The sequence below is a fragment of the Eschrichtius robustus genome, chromosome 10 (genome assembly GCF_028021215.1).
Source record: "Eschrichtius robustus isolate mEscRob2 chromosome 10, mEscRob2.pri, whole genome shotgun sequence".
NCBI lineage: Eukaryota > Metazoa > Chordata > Mammalia > Artiodactyla > Eschrichtiidae > Eschrichtius > Eschrichtius robustus.
Genome location: NC_090833.1, coordinates 55,735,981 through 55,758,368, shown reverse-complemented (window position 1 = coordinate 55,758,368; position 22,388 = coordinate 55,735,981). Strand labels below are relative to the sequence as shown.

Sequence of the window (22,388 nt, the reverse complement as noted above, 5' to 3'; positions counted from 1 at the left end):
ACAAACAGTCTTAAAAAATCCACTAGTACTTCTTGCATATCCTTACAGAATAACTGTTGAAAGTCTGCACTCTGAAGCAGGGCTGCCTGCAGTCTATTATTATTAGTTTTGTCATGTTAGTCAGGTTACCTGGCAACTCTCTGCTTCTTGTTACTCACATAAGGATTCATATCTTTATAATTCTGGATAATTCTATCTATTGTCTCCTTAAGGATCTCAGACATCAGTTGGTTTTTCTCATTCTACTCTCCATGTCCCTTCTGTTTCATAATTTCCATTTCTTTCTCCCGTTCTGCTGCCTTTGAATAATTTTCAGATCTTTCAATTCACTAGTTCTCTCTTCAACTATGAGTAATCTGCTTTGTAATTTGTTCATTTTTTTAATGTCAATGAGTATATTTTTCATTTCTATACTTCCCCCCACCCCCAAATCTTTTTGGGCTGTTTTGATAATGTCTTGGTTTTTCCCATGTTTTCAAATCCTTTTTTATTTTTAAACATATATATATATATATATATATATATATATATGTATTTTATAATCTCTATCTGAAAAGTCTGTTATATGAAGCTCTTGGAGTATAATTTGATATTTGTCGGTCTTCTGACTCTTGCTTAATCCGGGATTATTTCTCCGTATGTTTTAAAATTTTCAATAAAAAGCTCATGTTTGGAGTCATTTTATCTGTGGGAATCTTGGGTGGCCTAGGTTAAGAGTATATTCTTCCAAAAAGATTTTATATTTTCTCTGTCAACCACCACAGGGTGTTACTAGGGGAGTACCACTTGTTATTTTAATTCAATTTATTGGCTTAGGGTTTCTCAAACCATGCAGGTGATATAAAGAAACCCAAACTCAAAACTTTATAATTACAAATTCTCAGGACAGACTTTTTCATAACTAAGAGCTCAACTAAAACAGACAACACTCTTCTCTTTTTGCTAGCGGGTGAATTTTTCACAATCCATATATTTTTCACTGAGGACGTATTTACGTGAGGGTCCTGGTAATCCTGATCCCCCAAAATGTTCTGTGGCCAAACATCAGCTCTTATGTACTACTTGTTTTCAGTACATTCTTTGAACTTTCCTTACTTTCTTGAGAACTTGAGAATTAAGATACGTTTTTAGAGGAAGACTTTTAATTTTTATTAAATTTTTTTTTAATTCCTGAAAAGAGAATACAATTCCATTCTTAAAATAATTAACTTAAGTTCAGTATCACATTTTCACAAGAAATAAAAATATGTGAACTGCTATAAAAGTTTTATAACATAGGTTATAATAAAACAGCTCCAAATGTCATATGAATGTAACGTGGGGTAGAAAATGAAGAAAACAGTTGTTGTTTTAAAAAGACAAAAAGACAATAATCAGCATCTAATGACTTACAAATATCAAATCTTCATTTCTGATTTTGTGGAACACCATTTGGTTCACATTATTATGCCTCTGTAATGTTGGTGAGGTTGGTACATCAGAAATACCATTGGTTCTGAAGACTAGAAGGTTTGATTTATCTGTTTAAAAAAAACGACAGAATGAATGAAAAAAAAAAGAATATATATATAAAATCAAAACACACTGAGGATATAAATTGCTCCAAAGGGATAAAATAAAATGTGTTCTTAACAGCCTCTTATTGTTCATTTTTTTTTTCACAGAAAATTATTTTAGGAGTTTATTCATTGAACTTTGATGTACTCTAAACAGTTATTTTATATATTCAAAATTATAATCCCTTCCTTAACTAGTATAATTTTTCAGGAATTTTAATAATAATTTTAATATGCCTGTTATTTCAAGGGATTTCCAACCTTACTATTTTTATTTTAAAAGATAATTTAAAAGAAATTAAAATTCTAAAAGAATCTGAAAGTTTTTACTTAGAATAACATATGAGAATTTGGTACTGAGGGTCTTTCAGTTCAATAAATAAGTGACTTATTGATACCATGAAATTATTATTTTTTTAAGTACATTTTAGAATTACAAAACTTTAAGTCACTTCTAGAAAACACAAACCAAACTGAACAATTCTATTAGACAATGCCTGTACAACATATCAGGAAAAAATTAATTTGTTTTTGAAGCTTCTTCTTTACTATTTCTTTTGAAATCAACATGCTGAAAATACCTACCACCATATACACCATCCATGGCCAATATTTTAAAAATAACTAGAAATCTATTTTACCTTTCGGCTTTGGGGGACAGCATTTAGTGAACTGGAAAATTATACTGTCTGAGCGAACAGTTTCCATCTGGTAGCAATTCAAAAGATCTTTAAGATTACTGAAGTTCTTCTTAGTACCACTGAGGTTGTATTCTCCATTCTCATTTTTTGTAATCAAACAGTGCTTATATTCAATGACGTTTTCTCTCTATGTAAGTTTAATTATAAAGAGAGGGAAGGAAAAATCACAACGGACATAGTAGTGATTACTGTGACAAAAATGATATCACAAAACAACCAAAAGAACATTTAGACATTTGAACCATGAATACCAGCATAAGGTGAGAGAGGTGTTTGGTTCCTCAAAAAGGCATCTAATTACAACTGCCTAGCCTACAGAAATGGCTTAAGAATTATTTTATTGAAAGGCAAGGAAGAAAGCAATAATAATAAACAATAATAATACCATCCTTAACAGCTTTCCACCATTTACATAATAAAGTCTAAAACTATTTTAGCATATAAAGCCTTCCATGAGCTGGCTTCTGCCTCCATCCCTAACCTCAACTCCTGCCACTCAACATACAACCCATGCTCTAGCTACATTAGGTGACTTAAAAATTTTCAAGCAAATGCCATGCCGTTTCATGCCTTGATAACTGTACGTGCTATCTCTCTACAGAATGTACATCCTTTCCTTTTGAGCAATGTACTTTTTATTCAATCCTTAAAACTCAGTTCAATTTCCACTTTTTCTGTGAAGTCCTCCCTAACTCTGACCCCATTCCATAAGCAAAGGTGACTACCTATTGTGCCTCTACTGTATTTGTTAATTATGTCTAATATGGCAATTTTAATATTTTTCAGTTTTTCAATGTTTGTCTTATGTCCTCTATTATGAACTTGCTCAACCATCTATTTTTCGAACTGCTTCTTATAAACATATTCAACCGACTTAGAATCATTTTTATAAAATCGACTCATTATCTCCAGTCAGTCTCAAGTGCTTCCTACTCCAAAGGACCTTTCTTAATAATTGCAATCCCTTCTCTTCTTGTCTATATTTGCTTACACTGGATATACTGGGTAATAAACAATGCTCGATTTAGTATTTTTTGGTATACTTTATTTTTGTTTTTCCAAAAGATAAATTTCTTGAAGTACGGTTATGCCATAGACTCCCTGATATTTAGCCCTCATATTATGCTGGGCAAATACGGTAAATATAAAAAATATACGCATTTTGATTAGATAATTGAATATAATAGACTGTCATATATGACAGTAAAGATATTGTGAAATTAGGATAGATTATCAGTATTTTACAACATTAAAGTCATGGAGCAACCTACTTTATGTATTGTATTTATGGACAATTGATCCACTTTACATATGCTAAATATAAGATGATTGCTTTTTATAAAAATTAAAATAATAACACAATCCTTACATTCTTTAATTTTAAAAAGATAAATTTTGCAAGCAGCTACAAAGTTTCTCAAGATTTACACCATGAAACTGCCTTATAAGTGATAGTATCTTTTTAGATAATTTTGGATAGTACACAATCTTAGCTGAGATCCAAAATGATCTGTATTAACAGTGAGATTTCCTTGCAGTTCTACACTTAAAACATACATTGTAGATCATTATTCTTAATATTGGAAAACCACTAGTTAAAAGTGCAATAATGTCTCTTTCTTTGTTATTACCCTATTTCACTCTAATCCTACAACCATTACCTGTAAAAGGAAAGTTTACTTCTGATTTATTTAGTTCTACATGTTTTGGTAAAGATATGCATTTTTGTGAAAAAAGAGACTTCAAGAGACTTGATGAAAACTGACACACTGGTAACACCCAAACATCAAAAAAACAAATAAATTCCAAAAGATAGTAAGATACTAAAAATAATTTTTAATATAAATCCTAGAAATTATATCTTGTTTATGAAGAATAGCTGAGGTAAATTAAGTTTACTTAATTGCTAGTTATCATATCCAAAGCTATCATTCTGAGTATTAAAACGGAAATATGGTAGATATTACAAAAGGGAAATTATATGCTCTAAATAAAGATGTTACCATTAATTAGTGTGACATACTAACCTCAACAGCAAAAGTCAGAAAATATTTATTAAAGTCCTTAGGACTGCATCGAAGTACATAGAGTCCAGTCTGATTACCGGCTTTCTTCAGTTTACTGATGGCAAAATCCATTCTAAAGGTAAAGAAGTAATTTGAATGATAATGTAGCAAGAACCATGACATAATGACCAAAATGTCATCTAAAAATCGAAAGTCAAATCTAAAACTCTCAGAATTTTTAGAAGTCTCGTCTATTTTATATTTTTGTCAATAATCTTACAAGGAAAAATATTAAAGTACCAAGCTATTCTGCAATAAGTTCAAACCGATTCAAGGGGCAATTATATTGCTTTAAAAACAAAGGGTATTATAGACATACAAAATCACAAAGAACAATTCATTCATATGAATTTTCTGCCTTCTGATTTCAAATTTAGTATTTTAAAAACCATACTCTCATAAAACTTCATTTAACTATACAAACAATATGTCATAAAACACTTATGTCTCTTCTACCACAGCAATTGCTAATATAAAAATTTGTGCATCTTTAATATTTAATATAATACCAACGTCTAGTCTAATAGAAGACCCATGGCAAGCAACAAAGACTACTAATTTTTAAAATTTGCTACATGTTTAACTGAAGCTGCACATCTTGAAAGAAATGTAATCTACATGAAAGCAAGAATTATCTCTGTTTCACTTATCACTGTATTTCTCATACCTAAACCAGTGCCTGGTGCATATTAGGTACTCAGTACATGTTATACAAATAAATGAAAGAATGGATGGATGGATAATGAATGAATGAATGAATGAATGGTAGGAGTTTTAAAAATACTGACTATGTAAATTATAGAATGTTCAAGTAGTGCAACTTTTTCATATCAACCGTACTTCTTAAACAGACATTTAGGTATAGGCCAAATCAGTCTTAAATACCAGTCAGGACATGATTTCTCAAATAGTTAAGGAGAGGTTCAGGTAAAAAACATATGCTCAAAATCCCAGATTGTTTCTTCTGCTCAAGTCCTTCAGACCCGGTGCCAATCATAAAGCACATCCTGGCTGAAAGATAACTAGGACTTGGGGTAAAGAGATGTTGTGCATGATAGCTGGCTTTATCCAGTGTTAAAATAAAGGTTTACAACTGTGTGCGTCAACACGGTAGCTAGTAGCCACATGAAGCTATTTACAGTTGACCCTTAAACAACGTGGGTTTGAACTGCGAGGGTCCACTTATTCACAGATATTTTTCAATAGTAAATACTACAGTACTGCACAGTCTGTGGTTGTTTGAATCCAAGGATGCAGAGGAACCACTGACACAGAGGATGGACTATAAGTTATATGAGGATTAACACCTTGTGTTGTTCAAGGGTCAACTGTAAATGTAAAGTTATTAAAATTAAATTTAAAATTCAGTTCCTTAGTTGCACTAGCCACATTTAAAATACTAAATAGCCGCATGTGGCTAGCAGCAATTATTAAAGAGCACAGATATAGAACATTTTCATTTTCACCACTGTGGAACATACTGCACAGAACTAGTCTAGAAATATGGACATCATATACATTTTGTGTTCAAAGCTTTCAGTGGAAGGAGATGGATTATCCAAAAATAATGATGATTATCAAATTTTTCACTGTGGCTCCTCTGCAGTATTTCCAAATTAATGAAACATAAATTGGAGGGTTTTTAAAAAAATTAACACTGACGAGTTAATTAAACACACCTAGGGAACTAAATATCAAACTTATACAGCAAGTTAGTATTATAGATTGAGATACAGATGGTAAGTTATATTCTAAATAATTCTAATTATTATGTAATCTGATTGGAAATAGGCTTTCATTAAAAGAAAAACAAGTTCAGTCAGATTAATATTTCTTTCCTAAACTTCCTAAACCTATGTATATCATTCTGTTGTGTAAAATCTTCTATGTAAATACCTCATTTACTTTTAAAAAAATTTACTTTTAAAGTCTGTATTACTCACGAAATTGGGCCATGACAGTTGCTTTGTATATTTTCAAGCACCATTGGAGGTGCTACTTCTTTACAAAGATAATGATGTGCATCTGCAGTTAACCTATAATATCCATCAATTAACGACACAAAAGACAAAGCTTCTTTTAATGACCTAAGTTCAATTTCCTAAGAGGAGAAAAGAAAAAGAAGAAAATTATTTTCACTCCATGCTGTTAGATAATTCTTCTGAAGTAGTTTTCTTCTAAATTGCTCAAATGTCTTTTATGGCTCCCAATTACCCAATGTGAATTACAAATTCTTGTGTCTGATATTTAAGACCCTCTCAAATATGAGTCTATCATGCCTTTCTAGTTATAGTTCACTCTACACCCATAATTTTATTTTATTTTCCAATACACCTATTAGACAAATGTGCTAGTCATCTTAATTATAAATCTATCTAATCTGATATAAAAGTTGTTATTAATTAGAAATACTGAAAAAAGTTGAAGGAATGATCAACTCCCAGAAAAACAGAAAGTTGTATGTACAAGAAAGGAAATGTGATCACGGTATAATGCTTGGCTCAGCAATATTTAGTCACAATGAGAACACAGAGTATGGACTTATATCAAAAATTATAATAAGAAGAGAACTGTGTGAGGTATCTGAACTATAAAAGGTATCTAGCTAACACAAATAGGCCATAAAAATAGGTACTATAAAAGATACCATAAACAATGTTAAAAGACTTGGCGAACTGCAAACCTGTACAACAAAGGATTAATACCTAAGAAAAGGAAGGCATGCTGACTAAAGTGAGTTGCAAGTTTTATAATTTTGGTCATATAACCCTGAAATGGCCTGGTAGGTAAGTCATATAGATACTTAAGTTAAATAAACAAATAACATTAATATGACGTTTAAGCCTGAAGTACAAGAAATATCTGAGTTAAAAAGAAAACAGAGCCAGAAAAATAAGCAATTTAAGAGCAGACTATAAAGGAATTCATTTCTTCCCTTTCAATTAAAGTTAAGTGGGATGTCTGAAGCTATTTTGTTTTATTTTATTATTATTATTTTTTGGCCATGCCATGCAGCATGGGGGATCTTAGTTCCCCAACCAGGGATCGAACCCATGCCCCCTGCAGTGGGAACACAGAGTCCTAACCACTGGACTGCCAGGGAATTCCCTCTGAAGCTATTTTAAAAAAGAGAAGGGGTTCATCTTTTAGAATTAAACATGTCTCACAGTTCGGGTAGGGATCACCTGGGATTGGTTTACATTTTGTTATATAAAGAGGTGGTATGACTATAATTACGTACATCTCTATTGGTAAAAAAAGATTATACAGTTGTCGCTCCTTCCCTCCGTATCTATCTCTCCCCTCCACAGATACCAAAATCCGTGGATCCTCAAGTCTCTTATATAAAATGACGTATTATCTGCATAAAACCTACGTACATCCTCCCATATACTTTAAATCATCTCTAGATTACTTATAATACCTAATACAATGTAAATGCTATATGAAAATGCTATGTAAATAGTTGCCCGCACGTAGTAAATTCAAGTTTTGCTTTTTGGAACTTTCTGGAATTTTTTTTCCTGAATATTTTCAATCTGCGATTGGTTGAATCTGTGGATATGGAACCCGCAGATACAGAGGGTCGACTGTAGTGAGGAATGAGCATTACAACAGGGAACTAGCACAACTGGGGCTGGGGGTGGGGGAGGAAAGGGCAGGAGGTAACTGGTGCTTTTGCTAATTATGAAAATGACTGAAAAATACATTAACATACAAGACACTCTACGGGAAGATAGTGTTGGTAGTGATACAAAAAGCTAGATGTAATCAAAAAGCTTACTAAATTGTTGTTTGTTTATAGCTCTATTTAAAACTATAATCAAAATCCCTACAAGAAAGTAACTTTGGTATTAAGATTCTGAAATACTTATTTCTGACAACTGTAAAACATAACCATTATTTAATGATAAAGCAAACTTACTAGACTTTTACCATCTTGCTTATGAATAGTTACAATTCTGCTTTCATTTGAGCCTTCTTGGTTTGCTTGTTTAATACTGACATCAATAATATCAGGAAAATCACAATATAACTGTAAATCCTGTAATTAAGAGCAGTTGATATTAAAAACAGGTAGAATTTATGGAGCCATTTTAAAACAAGACTCTTATGAAGGAGATTTCATTCCAAATTCTTTTTAAAAAGTATTGATACCAATAGATAAGCATTAAATGGGATTCTCTCCCCCAATAATGTAACCCTAAAACTACACTGTATCTTGCTTTCACTTAAAAATGAGAGCATTAAAGGGTGTAATCCACACTCCAGGAATCTAAAGTGTGCTATAGTACCCTTCAATCCAATCAATATTAATAGAAACCATTGCCAGAAAATTGAAAGTTTACCAAAGAATGAAGATAAAAAAAAAAACTGATAATATCCTAAGAACCACATAGATATGAACAAACTTAAAATTCGTAATGCAAACCTAAACAAAAACTAAATTATTTAACAAGTATACAACATCATAAAATCAATGAAAATTAATCTTTTTCAAACTAATTAAATTTCATGACTGTGCTTCATATTATAAATAATAGTAAAAGGAGAAAAGGAAGCAAAACTACCTTAAAAATCAGTTAGAATTCAAGAGTGAAACTATAAAAACACCATTACTATTATTTAGTCATAAAAAATTAAATAAAATGCCATTTAAGAACAATGAGAAAAGAACTATAGGTATGACCTTGTTGGCATCACATTATTAAAAACTTCCATTTGTATCAATGGGAGAAGAGAAGTGCAAGACCATGTTTCAAATGACTAAAAGTACTTTGCTTCTATTGCCATTCTACTTAAATTAACAAAGAATGAGAACATATCATTGAGGATTACCTGTTCTGTCAGTGTCTCACTTTCTTTATGTTTCCCTCTTGACCACTGAATTCCACCGTTTCCAGTTATTATAATGGTTGCAAAAATCTCCTCACCTGAAGGACCTCTTCCAGGTTCTTTTACTTCAAATTGCTCTGTGTAGAAGGCAGACTGAAGAGTTTCCAGATTGATAAGATACTTAAGTTTCAAGTTTCTGGCAGTGGCTTTGCAATGGCTGAATTGCTCAATAAATCTGCGAAATCTGTACCTTATTCGTTTCCTTGTCAAAATATGATAGTCTTGGATCTTTGCTCGAACACATTTTGGTAAAAATGTCTTGTAGCTAGGAGTAAAGAGCACACACAACAGCAGAACAAATTGGAACAAAACAAAATTAAAAGAGAAGTCACCATGTTTCTCCATAATAAGTAAATAGCACAGTAGTCAAATGGAAAAAAGTGACACAGCCACCATCCATATAGTATAAAACCTTAAGGTTTTGTTTGATGATGTGAATGCATTTACAAATTCTGAGTCACCATAAATTTTTAGAGCAAGAGATGTTAATTTTCTTCCCTAATGAAATGAAGACATAGTCTAGTTAACATTGGAGTCTAAAAATTTATTTTCTCTGATTATCTTATATACCATTTTTTGGCGTACTCTAAAATGTATCTGAATTCTGGAAATTGTTACATTTTGTTAGATGCTACTGATTTTCATTAGGTAAACACACTTCTTTTGTATGCATTATTTTCTCAGGCAACTTTCAATAACTCCTAATAACTCCTTTGCAATCAAAACATTCCATTTGGAAATGTTCTGAATCTTTTGTACTTCCATCTCTATGTAAAATATCCTAAGGAAGGTAGATAACTTACTTCTCTCCTGCTCAAATGTCTCACAAATGAAGAACATTTTATTTCTTAAGGTACAACTATATTAAATTTCCATGCCTTCACATATGCTAATCCCTCTTCCCATCACCCATCTCTTATCTGGTTGGCTCTTACTCATCCTACAAGTCTCAGCTCAAGCATCATCAAATCCAGGAAGCCTTTCTGGACCTCTATAACCACATTAGATGCTACTCCCTTTGTATGACAGCATTCTGTGCACCATTCCATAATATCACTTACCACATTCTACCGTACCTGAGTGATGGAGCTGGCTAACGTTCAGAGAATGTTACATTTTAAGGATTATTTGTTAAACAGCACTGATTATTAAACAGCGATCATTAAAATTTAACTTAAATAAACTTACAAATTAAGTATATTTAAAATATAGGTAATGATTACTCAAAAGGCATCACTTCCTAATTATTTTACATTTTTAATTTTATTTTACATTTTGCTACTATCTATGCTTTTGAGGTTATAAATGTCTATCATATCCGAGTGGTGGAAAAGGTTTGCTATTCCTCATCTCTTTTCAATTCTGCATTCAGTGATGTCAGGTTGATACTCTGAAAGTGGCCACAGAGAGGGTTTTTAAACCATGGATATCAGCAAAAATTACAAACAAATCAGACTTTTTTTTTTTTAAGAACTGGTTGTTAAACATTTACCAGCATACCACTGCTTACTTACTCCCTTTCCCTCTCTACCCTAATCCCCTTAAGGAACTCTCAGTTTTGTACTCAAGTAGCCAAAGCTGCTGGAGAAAGTCATTTGACAAGGTAGATAGGTTGCATCATAAATTCATAATCACCAATTTCAAATAGGCTTTTATCACTGCCATCACTTTTATGACATTTCTCTGTTCAATTAATTTTCCCAAGTCCCACAACTATGTCAAACCCTCTCCAATATCCTCAAACCTCCTACCTTTCTTTTGCCTTAAACCTCAGCTACATTTCTCTTCGCTTTCGGCAAATGACTTCACCTCTTTCTTAGGGGGAAAAAATTAAAAAAGCTTCTCTAAGCAGAGCTCCCTCAATATCTTGCTAGCAAAATTTCATACATCTGCATTCATTCTCTCCTCCTTCCCACCTGTTATAATAAATAAGGTATAAATCTCTTAAAGCCATTCCTTTGACATGAACTTACCTATACCCCCTCTTTTCCTCTAATATATATCCACCCTCTGGGGAATTTTACCCTATCTATTATTTCTCTTCTATCCACAAGTTTTAAAAATACTAATGTTCTTCCTATCTTAAATGTAAAATTTCCTTAGCCCTCATCTTCCTCCAGCTACAGCCTATCTGGCTTCTTTTTGAAGTTTATATAGCCATTTCTATTTTCCTTCCTTCCATTTACTCCGTAACTCACCCCAATCTGGCTTCTGTTCCACCATTCTGTTGAAACTTCTCTTGCTAAAATCAAGAAAAACTTCCATGTTGCTAAAACCAAATTCCTTGTTCATTTTACTTGTCATTTTTCAGCAGCATCCAACACTGTTGATCACGCTCTCCTTGAAACTGTCTCCCCTTAGCTTTCCTGATTTTCTTCCCATCTCTTTGGCTACTCGTCAATCTTCTTTACAGGTTCAATCCCCTTTAGCTGGTGACAATTGTTGGAGTTCCTCAAGACTTAATTATGGGCCCTCTTCTCTTCTTATCTATACTTTCTTTCGCACTAGATACTCTATATGCAAATGACTATGATATCTCTAGCTGTAGCGCAGATCTCTAAGCTCCAGACCCATACCTTCCACAGTCAAGTCAATTTACCCTTATAATATGGATGGCTCAAAAGTGCCTCAAACAATGTGTCAAACCAAACTCATGAGTCCCCCTAACGTCCTCCCCTGAAAGATCCTCTTACAGCATTCCCTATCTGAGTACACAGCACTACAGTTCCCCTATTTCCACAAGACCCAGAAACTCAGGAATCACCCTCATACAACCTCTCTATCAACCCCCATTATTCAATCCATCACCATTTTCCTTTGATTTTACCTTCTAAATATTTCTCTAATTTGCCCATTTTTCTCATTATTAACCCAATCAACTGCATCTCCTGGGGGAACTACTGCAATGGCCTTACTCTCTGGTTGACCCACATTTCCATTTTCTCTTCCAACCCTCTGATTTGTTTTCTAAACTGGTGTGGAGTCATGGGGATCTTTTAAAAACACAAATCTAATCTTTTTACCCTTGCTTAATACTCTTACATAGTTTCTTAGTGTTCTTACCCTTATCAACATGTCGCTAAGGTTCTACATAGTCTAGCCCCTGCCTCATGACCTTTGAGCTCTAGCCATACTGACTCTAGCCATACTGACTCTCTTCATTCTTCCTGTGGTCACTTCTGCTACAAGGCCTCTTCCATGAGCCTGTACTCTCCATCTCCATCACTTACCTCTCCCCACCCACTAAATTCTACTCATTTTTTCAGATATCAAAAGTCACACTCTTTTCCTTTTCATGGCAATTATATATTTGTAGATAAACAGATATATAAAATTTAATGAAAGTCTGGATAGCATATAGGAGAGCCTCAGTAAGTGTAGGGAAAAAAAACCTGAAAAGGCTTAAAAATACAATCAGAATACAAATGATTCCTACTTTATCTACTTCTGTCAAAAACTTTAGTTATACCAAGAGCCTTAATAAATTTGGATTACAATTTACATAAACACCCATGGCTACTTGATTTAACAAGGCTTTGAAAGCTTATCTGGAGATAAAAAGAAGAGTTTAAGATAACAAACTACAAGTCTTTCCACTTTGATCCCTGGAATAAAGGACCAGACATACATCCTTTGCTAACACCACAGGAATGTATGATTTCTTAAATATGGTGAATCCACTTTGATGTCATGCTATCTGAACCAGACTTGTTAGAAACACTAAAATTTTTCAAGAGACACAAAGTTGTTAACTCTTGAAGCATAAAAACATTTTTCCTGATGTTTTTCTTATTGAATTTTTAAAGTAGCCTAAAATTCAGGCTCTAAAAGTTCTGAAATTAAGCCTTGCCTTATTATACTATTTTTGTACCATAAAATGAAACATGCATCTTATTATTACAATTGGAGTAGGCCACTGGAAACTCTAATATTTGCTTAGTTGTCTAGAAAGGGAGTCTAGTGATATGAGGTATATACCTCAGTTGCTATGTAAGTGGCCTTGGTCCTGGCCTAGTGTTCGCAAATTCAGCAGGGTCTCCTTTAAACTCTTTCTATTTTCCAGCTCTCTTCTTCCTACCCTTTAGCAAACTTAGGATTTTAAAGAGCAGATGGAGAATGAAAACAGAAAAATCTTATTTGTTTCCTTTATTTTCTGTACTCCAATACCTAAGCCACAATGTCCAATTAGGAATTGGCATACAAAAGAGTAAGTATCTTATCCATACACATGCACAAAGAGATGAACAAAGACATATTGATATATACAGGTACTATGTACACACAGAGGCATGTGCTCACAGACACAGATGCACCTAACACACAGGCACAGACACACAGAGATGTATCTTACATGTATTTTTTTTTAAGTCTGGGAAAGAATACGTTTTTAGTTATACTAGTCAGAGATCCATACTCTACTGGATATTTCTAGGAACAAAGCAGCTTATTTCATTCTGCCAAGAACTAATCATTCATCTGTTCTTCCATTATTCCTGAAAACTTTAAAAATGAGTAGAGTTCCTTGATTATTTCTCAGAAATGAGCTGGAAGTGAAAATTCGGAAAACATCAGTGAGTTAAATTACATTAAGAAGGCAAGCAAATCAGGCATGTTTTTCCTTCAGTAGAGGCATAAATTATTTATCTAATATTAAATATCATGGTACCAAAGACAAAGGAAAATACAGATAGATTACTTCAAAATTTAAACTCTTGTACTGCAAATAATACTTTCAAGAAAGTGAAAAAAATCCACAGGATGGGAAAAATATTTGCAAATCATAAATAGGAGAACCTACAACTGGAGACTTGTATTCATAATATATAAAGAACCTTTACAACTCAATAAAAAATATTGAATTGTACAATTAAAATGAGTGCATTTATGATATGTAAATTATACCTGAATAAAACTGTTTTAAAATATCATGAAATCTTATCAATATAATGAATAAATGAATATCTACACAGTTTTAAAAGTAAAATATAGGAAAAATGATGCAGAATTTTGCAGATGCATTTATATCCTGGTAAAGATAATCAGAGAAATACAATTATTAAACATTCACTTGTTTTAGGACACTAGACTTTGGACAATATTATGGTCTCCAAAGCATAAGTGTTCTATCATAGCTTAAGCCTAGAGATGGCTTCATATTTAAAAACTCATTTTCAGTGGCTCAAAGCTTCTCTGTTCTTCAACTGTGTTCCTTTCAATTCCTTCAGTTTCTATTAACGACATCTAAGATACTCCTTCCCTCACTCCGTTCTACTATGGTCTTGCTATAGCAGGTATTCAAAAAAAAGTTGTTAAATGAATGAATGAACGAACGAATGAATAAGTTACTATTCTAAGAGGTGTTTGTATTTTAATAAAGATCAAGGCATTAGTGGAAAACAGAAATGTTTTTGTTTTTCCTTTAGATGTTGGAATCTTCAAGACACCTCAGTGAGTTCCTAAAATCATACGCTATGGCCTGCATCCTTAGGTTAAGGACTACCAGACATCTGAAAACAAAACAAGAATACCTAAAACCAGAGAGGGAAACACAGAAACTGATAACCTGTAAATTGGGTATTTAACTGTTTTGAGGGCACTCAGCAAAGGAGGGACTGAAGCCAGTTACTGAGAAAAGGATTTCTAGGAATAAAAGGAATTTTAACCAGATCATGACATCCTCAAACTTCTAATCAGGTAAGCATGTAATACGTAAAACAAATGTTTAGTCTTCAAACTTCAAAAAAACAATCAAAGCATTCTTATAATAGTCATATATACCTTTAAAAAGAGTAGAAGTTTTATAGCCATTAAAGCTGGGCTGTAGGAGTAGTGTTTCAAAAAATTGTATAGGCTTGACTGTCAGAATTCAGTGTGCAGAAGAATAATTTGGAGAATGTGGATCACTTGTATAAGAATCTGCTGGATCTGTTATAAGATGAATAAGGTCTGAGGAGCTAATGTAAAACACGGTGACTATAACTGATAATACTGTAGTCTATTATTGAAATTTGCTAAGAGAGTAGAACTTAAATATTCTCACCAAAAAAAAAAAAAAAAAGATAAATATGTGAGGTGATGGATGTGTTAATAAACTAGATAGAGGGAATCGTTTCACAATGCATATGTATATATACCATGATGTACACTTTAAATATCTTACAATTTTATATGTCAAATACACCTCAATAAAGCTGAAATTTTAAAAAATCTCCTACAACACTTGTAAAAATTCATATTTGTAGGCGTCACCTCAGATTTACTAATTCCAACTTCTTGGATTAGCGCCCAAGAATCTTCTGTTTTAACAGGCACCTCAGGTGATACTAATTCAAGTATCACCACTTGAATTAGTGGTGATAAATATAGACCACTACTTGAGAAATACTGACTCAATTATTTATACAGACAATTTGTGCTTACCAGAAATTATGCCTCCAGGTGTTCTTTTCATTCCTTTGACCTTACCTAGTCTTTTCAGAATGAATGAATTAAATAATAAATAGGTGTTGAACACCTATTAAAGTCAAGCAGAACCTTGTGGGCTCCCACCCAAGTACAAAGGCCCCTCTTGTACAAAAAAAAGCTGAAGTCTCCCAGGACTCCCTCAGTCACAAAGAGCAGGCCCAAGAAGTTAATAATTAGGACAATAGAGTCACAGAGTCTTTCAGTGTCTGATGTACATTCCTGAGTTGTTGTACAGATACTATAACTGCCACCAGAGGGGAAAAGCTAACTGCATGATGACCAGACTGTGACCATGACATAAGCTGCTCCATCTTGAGAAGTACTGAATCTACGGCTAGCACAATTCCAAGAACCAGCCTCAAGAGAATGGGAATAACACTATTGCTCTTAATAATCTGCATCGTTGTGGGCTTCAAAATAATTGTAGCTTGCTCTACCCGTATATGTAAGTGGGCAACTAAAACTGCCAGCAAAGAGATGCTACAGAGCCACGTTGACATCTTCTACTCTAAGAATACAGCACACCCTATGTCAGCATGAAGAAGTTACAGAAGACAGACCTTCACCCATAATCCCATAGAAATGGAATGATGTCTGACAGTGGGGATTTGTAGGCAGCTCTTTGCAGGAAGCAACCCTTTGCAGGAAGCAGCTCTCTGCAGGGGGCCCCTTTTGTCTTGTCACTTTAGCAAAGCTATATTTTAACTAGCCTCCAGCCCAAGCACATCTTTCAAATCTTTTGATCACCCGATGCCTCGCCTAACCTGTTGATACTTTTCTTAGATTTAAGAGGTAGAAATGAAGAATAAGTAATTAAGAGATGATAAGCTCTTTTCCCCAGCTTCCCCTTCAGTAATCTCATGAGCAAACTGTGTGAACAAGATAGCATCTAAACAAAGATCACTAGGAGTCGACAAACTCACATGCAGCGGGAGATGGTGAAGAATGCGATCCCTGCCTCAATGACAGACTGAGATTACTTCCCCTTTTTCCCTTTAAAAACTTTCATGGCCGAGCAGAATATTTGGAGGTGGTTGTGGGGCACGAGCCTGCATTCTTCCCAGGTTGCTGGCCTCCAGAATAAAGCAAACTTTCCATTCCTACAAGCACTCATCTCTCAAGTACTGGCTTTCAAGCAGCGAGCAGCCGAACCCGAGTTCAGTTAACACTATGATATTTTCTGTAGTACTCCAACTCTTTCAGTAATTTCTTTTAATTATACAATAAATAAGTACTCAGAATGTAATGTACTACAGTGAACACTGCTATATGGTATTATTTGAAAGCTGTTAAGAAAGTAGATCCTAAGAGTTCTCATCAGAAGGAAAAGATTTTTTTTCTTTCTCTTTTTTTTCCACCTATATGAGATGATGGATGTTAACCAAATCTAACGTGATAATAATTTCATTATTATGTAAATCAAGTCATTTTGCTGTACACCTTACATTGTTACAGTGCTATATGTCAACTATATTTCAATAAAACAGGAAAAAGAAAAAGGAAAAAATAATGATTTCTTTTATCTCACAAAGTATGTGTTACATAAGGAAGAAAAGTTACTCATACAATATTTAATTATTATAAAATCAAAAAATAAAATACCTAGGAGTAAAGTTACCTAAGGAGGTAAAAGACTTGTACTCAGAAAAGTATAAAACACTGATGAGAGAAAATGAAGATGACACAAACAGATGAAAAGATATACCATGTTCTTGGATTGGAAGAATTAATACTGTTAAAATGACTATACTACCCAAGGCAATCTACAGATTCAATGCAATCCCTATCAAAATACCAATGGCATTTTTCACAGAACGAGAATAAATAATTTTAAAATTTGTATGGAGACACAAAAGACCCCAAATACCCAAAACATTCTTGAGAAAGAAAAACAGAGCTGGAGGAATCACTCTCCCTGACTTCAGACTATCCTACAAAGCTACAGTCATCAAAACAGTATAGCACTGGTACAAAAACAGACACACAGATCAATGGAACAGAATAGAGAGCCCAGAAATAAACCCACACACTTATGGTCAATTAATCTATGACAAAGGAGGCAAAACTACACAATGGAGAAAAGACAGTTCTAAGTGGTGCTGGGGAAACTGGACAGCTAGATGTAAAAGAATGAAATTAGAACACTCTCTAACACCACACACAAAAATAAACTTAAAATGGATTAAAGGTCTAAATGTAAGACCGGATACTATAAAATTCCTGGAGGAAAACGTAGGCAGAACAGTCTCTGACATAAATTGCAGCAATATTTTTTTGGATCCATCTCCTAAAGCAAAGGAAATAAAAGCAAAAATAAACAAATGGGACCTAATCAAACTTAAAAGCTTTTGCACAGCACAGGAAACCATCAACAAAATGAAAAGACAACCTACTGAACGGGAGAAAATATTTGTAAATGATATGACTGATGAAAGATTAACATCCAACATATATAAACAGCTCACACAACTCAACATCAAAAAATAAACAACCCAATTAAAAAATGGGCAAAAGAACTAAATAGACATATTTCCAAAGAGGAAATTCAGACGGCCATCAGGCACATGAAAAGATGCTCAGTATCACAAATCATCAGGGAAATGCAAATCGAAGCCACAACGAGATATCACTTCACACCCATCAGAATGGCTATCATCAAAAAAAAAAACGCATAACAAATGTTGGAGAGGGAGGAATGTAAATTGGTGCTGCCACTGTGGAAACCAGTATGGAGGCTTCTCAAAAAATTACAATTTAAACTACCATATGACCTAGCAATTCCACTCCTGGGTATATAGCCAAAAGAAACAAAAACACTAATTCAAAAAGATACATGCACCCCAATGTTCACAGCAGCATTATTTACAATTGCCAAGGTATGGAAGCAACGTAAGTGTCCATTAACAGATCAATGAATAAAGAAGATGTGGTATAGACATGTGTACATACATACATACACACAATGGAAGACTACTCAGCCATGAAAAAGAATGAAATTATGCCATTTGCAGCAACACGGATGGACTTGGAGGGCATTATGCTAAGTGAAATAAGTCAGACAGAGAAAGACAAATACTGTATGATTTCACTTATATGTGGAATCTAAAAAATACAACAAACTAGCGAATAAAACAAAAAAGAAGCAGCCTCACAGATATGGAGAACAAACTAGTGGTTACCAGTTGGGAGAGGGAAAGGAGGAGGGGATACTATAGGGGTAGAGGGAAAAAAATGGTTATTATGGGATTATATGAAATCATGTGTTTGGAACTTTTGAAAATTGTAAAGCACTATAGAATTTAAAGAATCATTCAATAAAAACAAAAACAAACAACCCACACCAAAAAAAAGTATGGGCAAACACAGAAAACACAAATAAATTATATAAAAACTATAACTGTTCATATTTATGTATATGGATTTACATAAGAAAATTACCTGACAGAGCTATAGATGTCCAGGGGGGTCTGATCCTTTTCTTTGGCTATTCTCATCATATCTAACACTGCCATCCCAAGACATTCTTCCTGTGTTTCATGAGTAACAGGTACTTTTATCCATCCATGCAAAAAATCATGCCGCCACTAAAGTAAAGAAAAAAAAGAAATTTAGAAGAAAATATCTCATTAGTTTCACTATCACATTTTAATCTACTATTGTATTTTAACCTATAACGTAATTTCCAGAATATATGCATTTAAAAAGAACGAAAACTCCTCCCTTGATTTTGAAACATTTTGCCATAAAATTTTAGTAGAAGTTCTTTTGCAAATTGAAACTGATTTAAATTGGGTTCCCAATTATAGAATATATATATGACATCAATCTATTCACTGCTTATATCTTCAATTATAACTTCTACATCAAAATTACCTAAATTAAAATAGATATTAATTAAATATGTACTGAGTTCCAAGTATGCTCAAAGCATTATACTAAGGACTGTTTTGGCCTTAGTAACATGTGGCCTCAGCCTCCAAGGAGACTAAAATGTAGCAGGGACATGAAACAAGTAAACAAAAAATTATAATGCCAGACACTGTATAGTAAGTGCCACACAACAGATACTTCAGGAACATAAAAGAAATTGAGATTATATCCAGTAGGGGTAATTAGGGAAGGTTTCACAGAAGATTTTAAATTTCATGTATTCTTTGAACATGAAGAAATTTTTGATGAACACAAAAGAGGATGAGGAAATAGAAGAAATGACAAAAGAAAAAGCACAAGGCATGTTCAGAGATGTGAAGTAGTTTGGTTGGGGCACACAACTGTAAGGGAACAGAGTGAATTAAAACCTGGAAAAGTAAGTTGGGGTCAGACTGCAGGTACCCTTCAATGACTTGATCCTAGAAGCAACATAGAACCATTTTCTTAAAAGCATCCGTTTCTTTTTTTTTTTTTTAATAAATTTATTTATTTTATTTATTTATTTTTGGCTGTGTTGGGTCTTCATTGCTGCACACGGGCTTTCTCTAGTTGTGGTGAGCAGGGGCTACTCTTCGTTGTGGTGTGCAGGCTTCTCATTGTGGTGGCTTCTCTTGTTGCGGAGCATGGGCTCTATGCGTGCGGGCTTCAGTAGTTGCGGCTCACGGGCTCAGTAGTTGTGGCTCACGGGCTCAGTAGTTGTGGCTCGTGGGCTCTAGAGCACAGGCTCAGTAGTTGTGGTGCATGGGCTTAGTTGCTCCACGGCATGTGGGATCTTCCTGGACCAGGGCTCAAACCCGTGTCCCCTGCATTGGCAGGCAGATTCTTAACCACTGTGTCACCAGGGGATTCCCAAAGCATCAGTTTCTAAAGCATCTTTTCTTAAAGCATCAAGCCTGTTTCATTGGTAGAAGTAGCAATGACAGAAGTGCTTTAAGAAACGGAAGTATTCAAGGAGACTCTTTAAGAGGCTGCAGTAATGGTTCAGATATGAGATAGTAAGGATTTGATGTAGAGAACAGAAGATAATAAAAGAGTCTGAAAAAACTGCTAACTTTACAATTATATATAAAGAATGAAGCAAAGAGAAAAAGAGAAGTTCCAAGATTTTGATCTGGGTGATTTAGGGACATGGATAAAATCAGACTGAACATGTAATGGGGAGAAAGAAAGGGGTAGAAAGTTAAAAGCACCAATATTCAAACAATAATAGCAAGTTTCTTTATAAGAAAGGTAAAAGCCATAATACTGGCTGAAATACCAACCAAGGTTTAAACTAAATAAGAGAAATAAAGGATCGTCTATATTTTATATATGTACCTCCCTTCTTTGCTATGAAAACATCTCATGAAATTAAAGTTTTACATCAATTTTTTAAAAAAATTTTATTAGAAGAAATAAATATGCATTTAAAAGTATATTTATTTAATATAATATATCACTTATAGGTGGCATCTAAAAAAAAGGGTACAAATGAAGTTATCTACAAAACAGAAATAGAGTTACAGATGTAGAAAACAAACTTACAGTTACCAGGGGGTAAGGGGGGGAGGGATAATATGGGAGACTGGGACTGACATATACACACTACTATATATAAAATAGATAACTAATAAGGACCTACTGTATAGCACAGGGAACTCTACTCAATACTCTGTAATGGCCTATATGGGAAAATAATCCAAAAAGAGTGGCTATATGTATATGTATAACTGATTCACTTTGCTGTACCTGAAACTAACACAACATTGTAAATCAACTATACTCCAATAAAAAAATTTTTTTTAATATATTTAACTTTCTGTTAACAAATTAGAAACATTTTTGTATAAGAAAATATATTACTTAAAAGACACAAACCATGAAATAACCAGTATTAACCAAAACAAAGGTCTAAATGTTTGTAATACAAAATTAATTCATAGGAGTTAGATTTCTTTTTGCTCAATTTCAAATACTTATTTCACCACACATTTGAAAATATGCAAGTAAGTCATTCTGATTAAGAAAGAGCTACAGATTAGCGATGACTAGGTCAATTATTTTTAATAGCTTGCTTTTGTTTCATATACTATGTAGGACCAGAGGATAATAAATTCTGTTTATGAGGATATTCTGTGGAACTCATGACCCAAAGATAAAATTAGTGAGAGCAGTGCTAACAACATAATCAAACAAATATCCATTAGAGAAAAGTTACAAATAAAATACAGTCCCAAATGCCAAAGCATATTATTTTAAATCAGCCTTCCTACTTCCTACAGTATGTTTCAATAAAAATTTTGTTTAATTAAAATTGTAGAAAAGTAGTTTTTCATCTGGGTAGCTGAAAACAACATTTGAACCAAGAAATTTTATCTGCATTCAGCCAGAAAAATAAGAAAACAGTTACAGTCACAAAATCAAAGATGAACCAAGAAAGAACACAAAGTAAATATCCACTTTTTGGCTGGACATACATGAATTAATTAAAGGTTACTCACATGGCAACAGTATATTTATTGGCTGAGTAGACAAATTTGATGATATAAAGACAATCTTCCGTAGAAAAATGAATTTAAAAGGGCCATCTCGGGACTTCCCTGGTGGCGTAGTGGTTAAGAATACGCCTGCCAATGCAGAGGACACAGGTTCGAGCCCTGGTCCAGGAATATCCCACATGCCGCGGAGCAACTAAGCCCATGAGCCACAACTACTGAGCCTGTGCTCTAGAGCCTGTGAGCCACAACTACTGAAGCCCGCATGCCTAGAGCCCATGCTCCGCAACAAGAGAAGCC

At 33.7% G+C, this 22,388-nt stretch overlaps 1 protein-coding gene across 12 annotated transcripts in view; it reads right to left on the bottom strand.

Annotated features, from left to right (window-relative positions):
• The window catches only part of JAK2 (Janus kinase 2), a 245,921-nt gene that overhangs the window by 26,915 nt on the left and 196,618 nt on the right, over nucleotides 1–22,388 (bottom strand). For all 12 annotated transcript variants that reach the window (XM_068552633.1, XM_068552634.1, XM_068552631.1 and 9 more), the window contains 7 exons: nucleotides 19,123–19,268; nucleotides 9,163–9,484; nucleotides 8,249–8,368; nucleotides 6,267–6,424; nucleotides 4,285–4,396; nucleotides 2,198–2,384; nucleotides 1,393–1,520 (listed from right to left, as the gene is read on the bottom strand). In XM_068552633.1, the coding sequence (XP_068408734.1) occupies nucleotides 1,393–1,520; nucleotides 2,198–2,384; nucleotides 4,285–4,396; nucleotides 6,267–6,424; nucleotides 8,249–8,368; nucleotides 9,163–9,484; nucleotides 19,123–19,268 (1,173 nt within the window). The remainder of the gene's footprint in view (nucleotides 1–1,392; nucleotides 1,521–2,197; nucleotides 2,385–4,284; nucleotides 4,397–6,266; nucleotides 6,425–8,248; nucleotides 8,369–9,162; nucleotides 9,485–19,122; nucleotides 19,269–22,388) is intronic.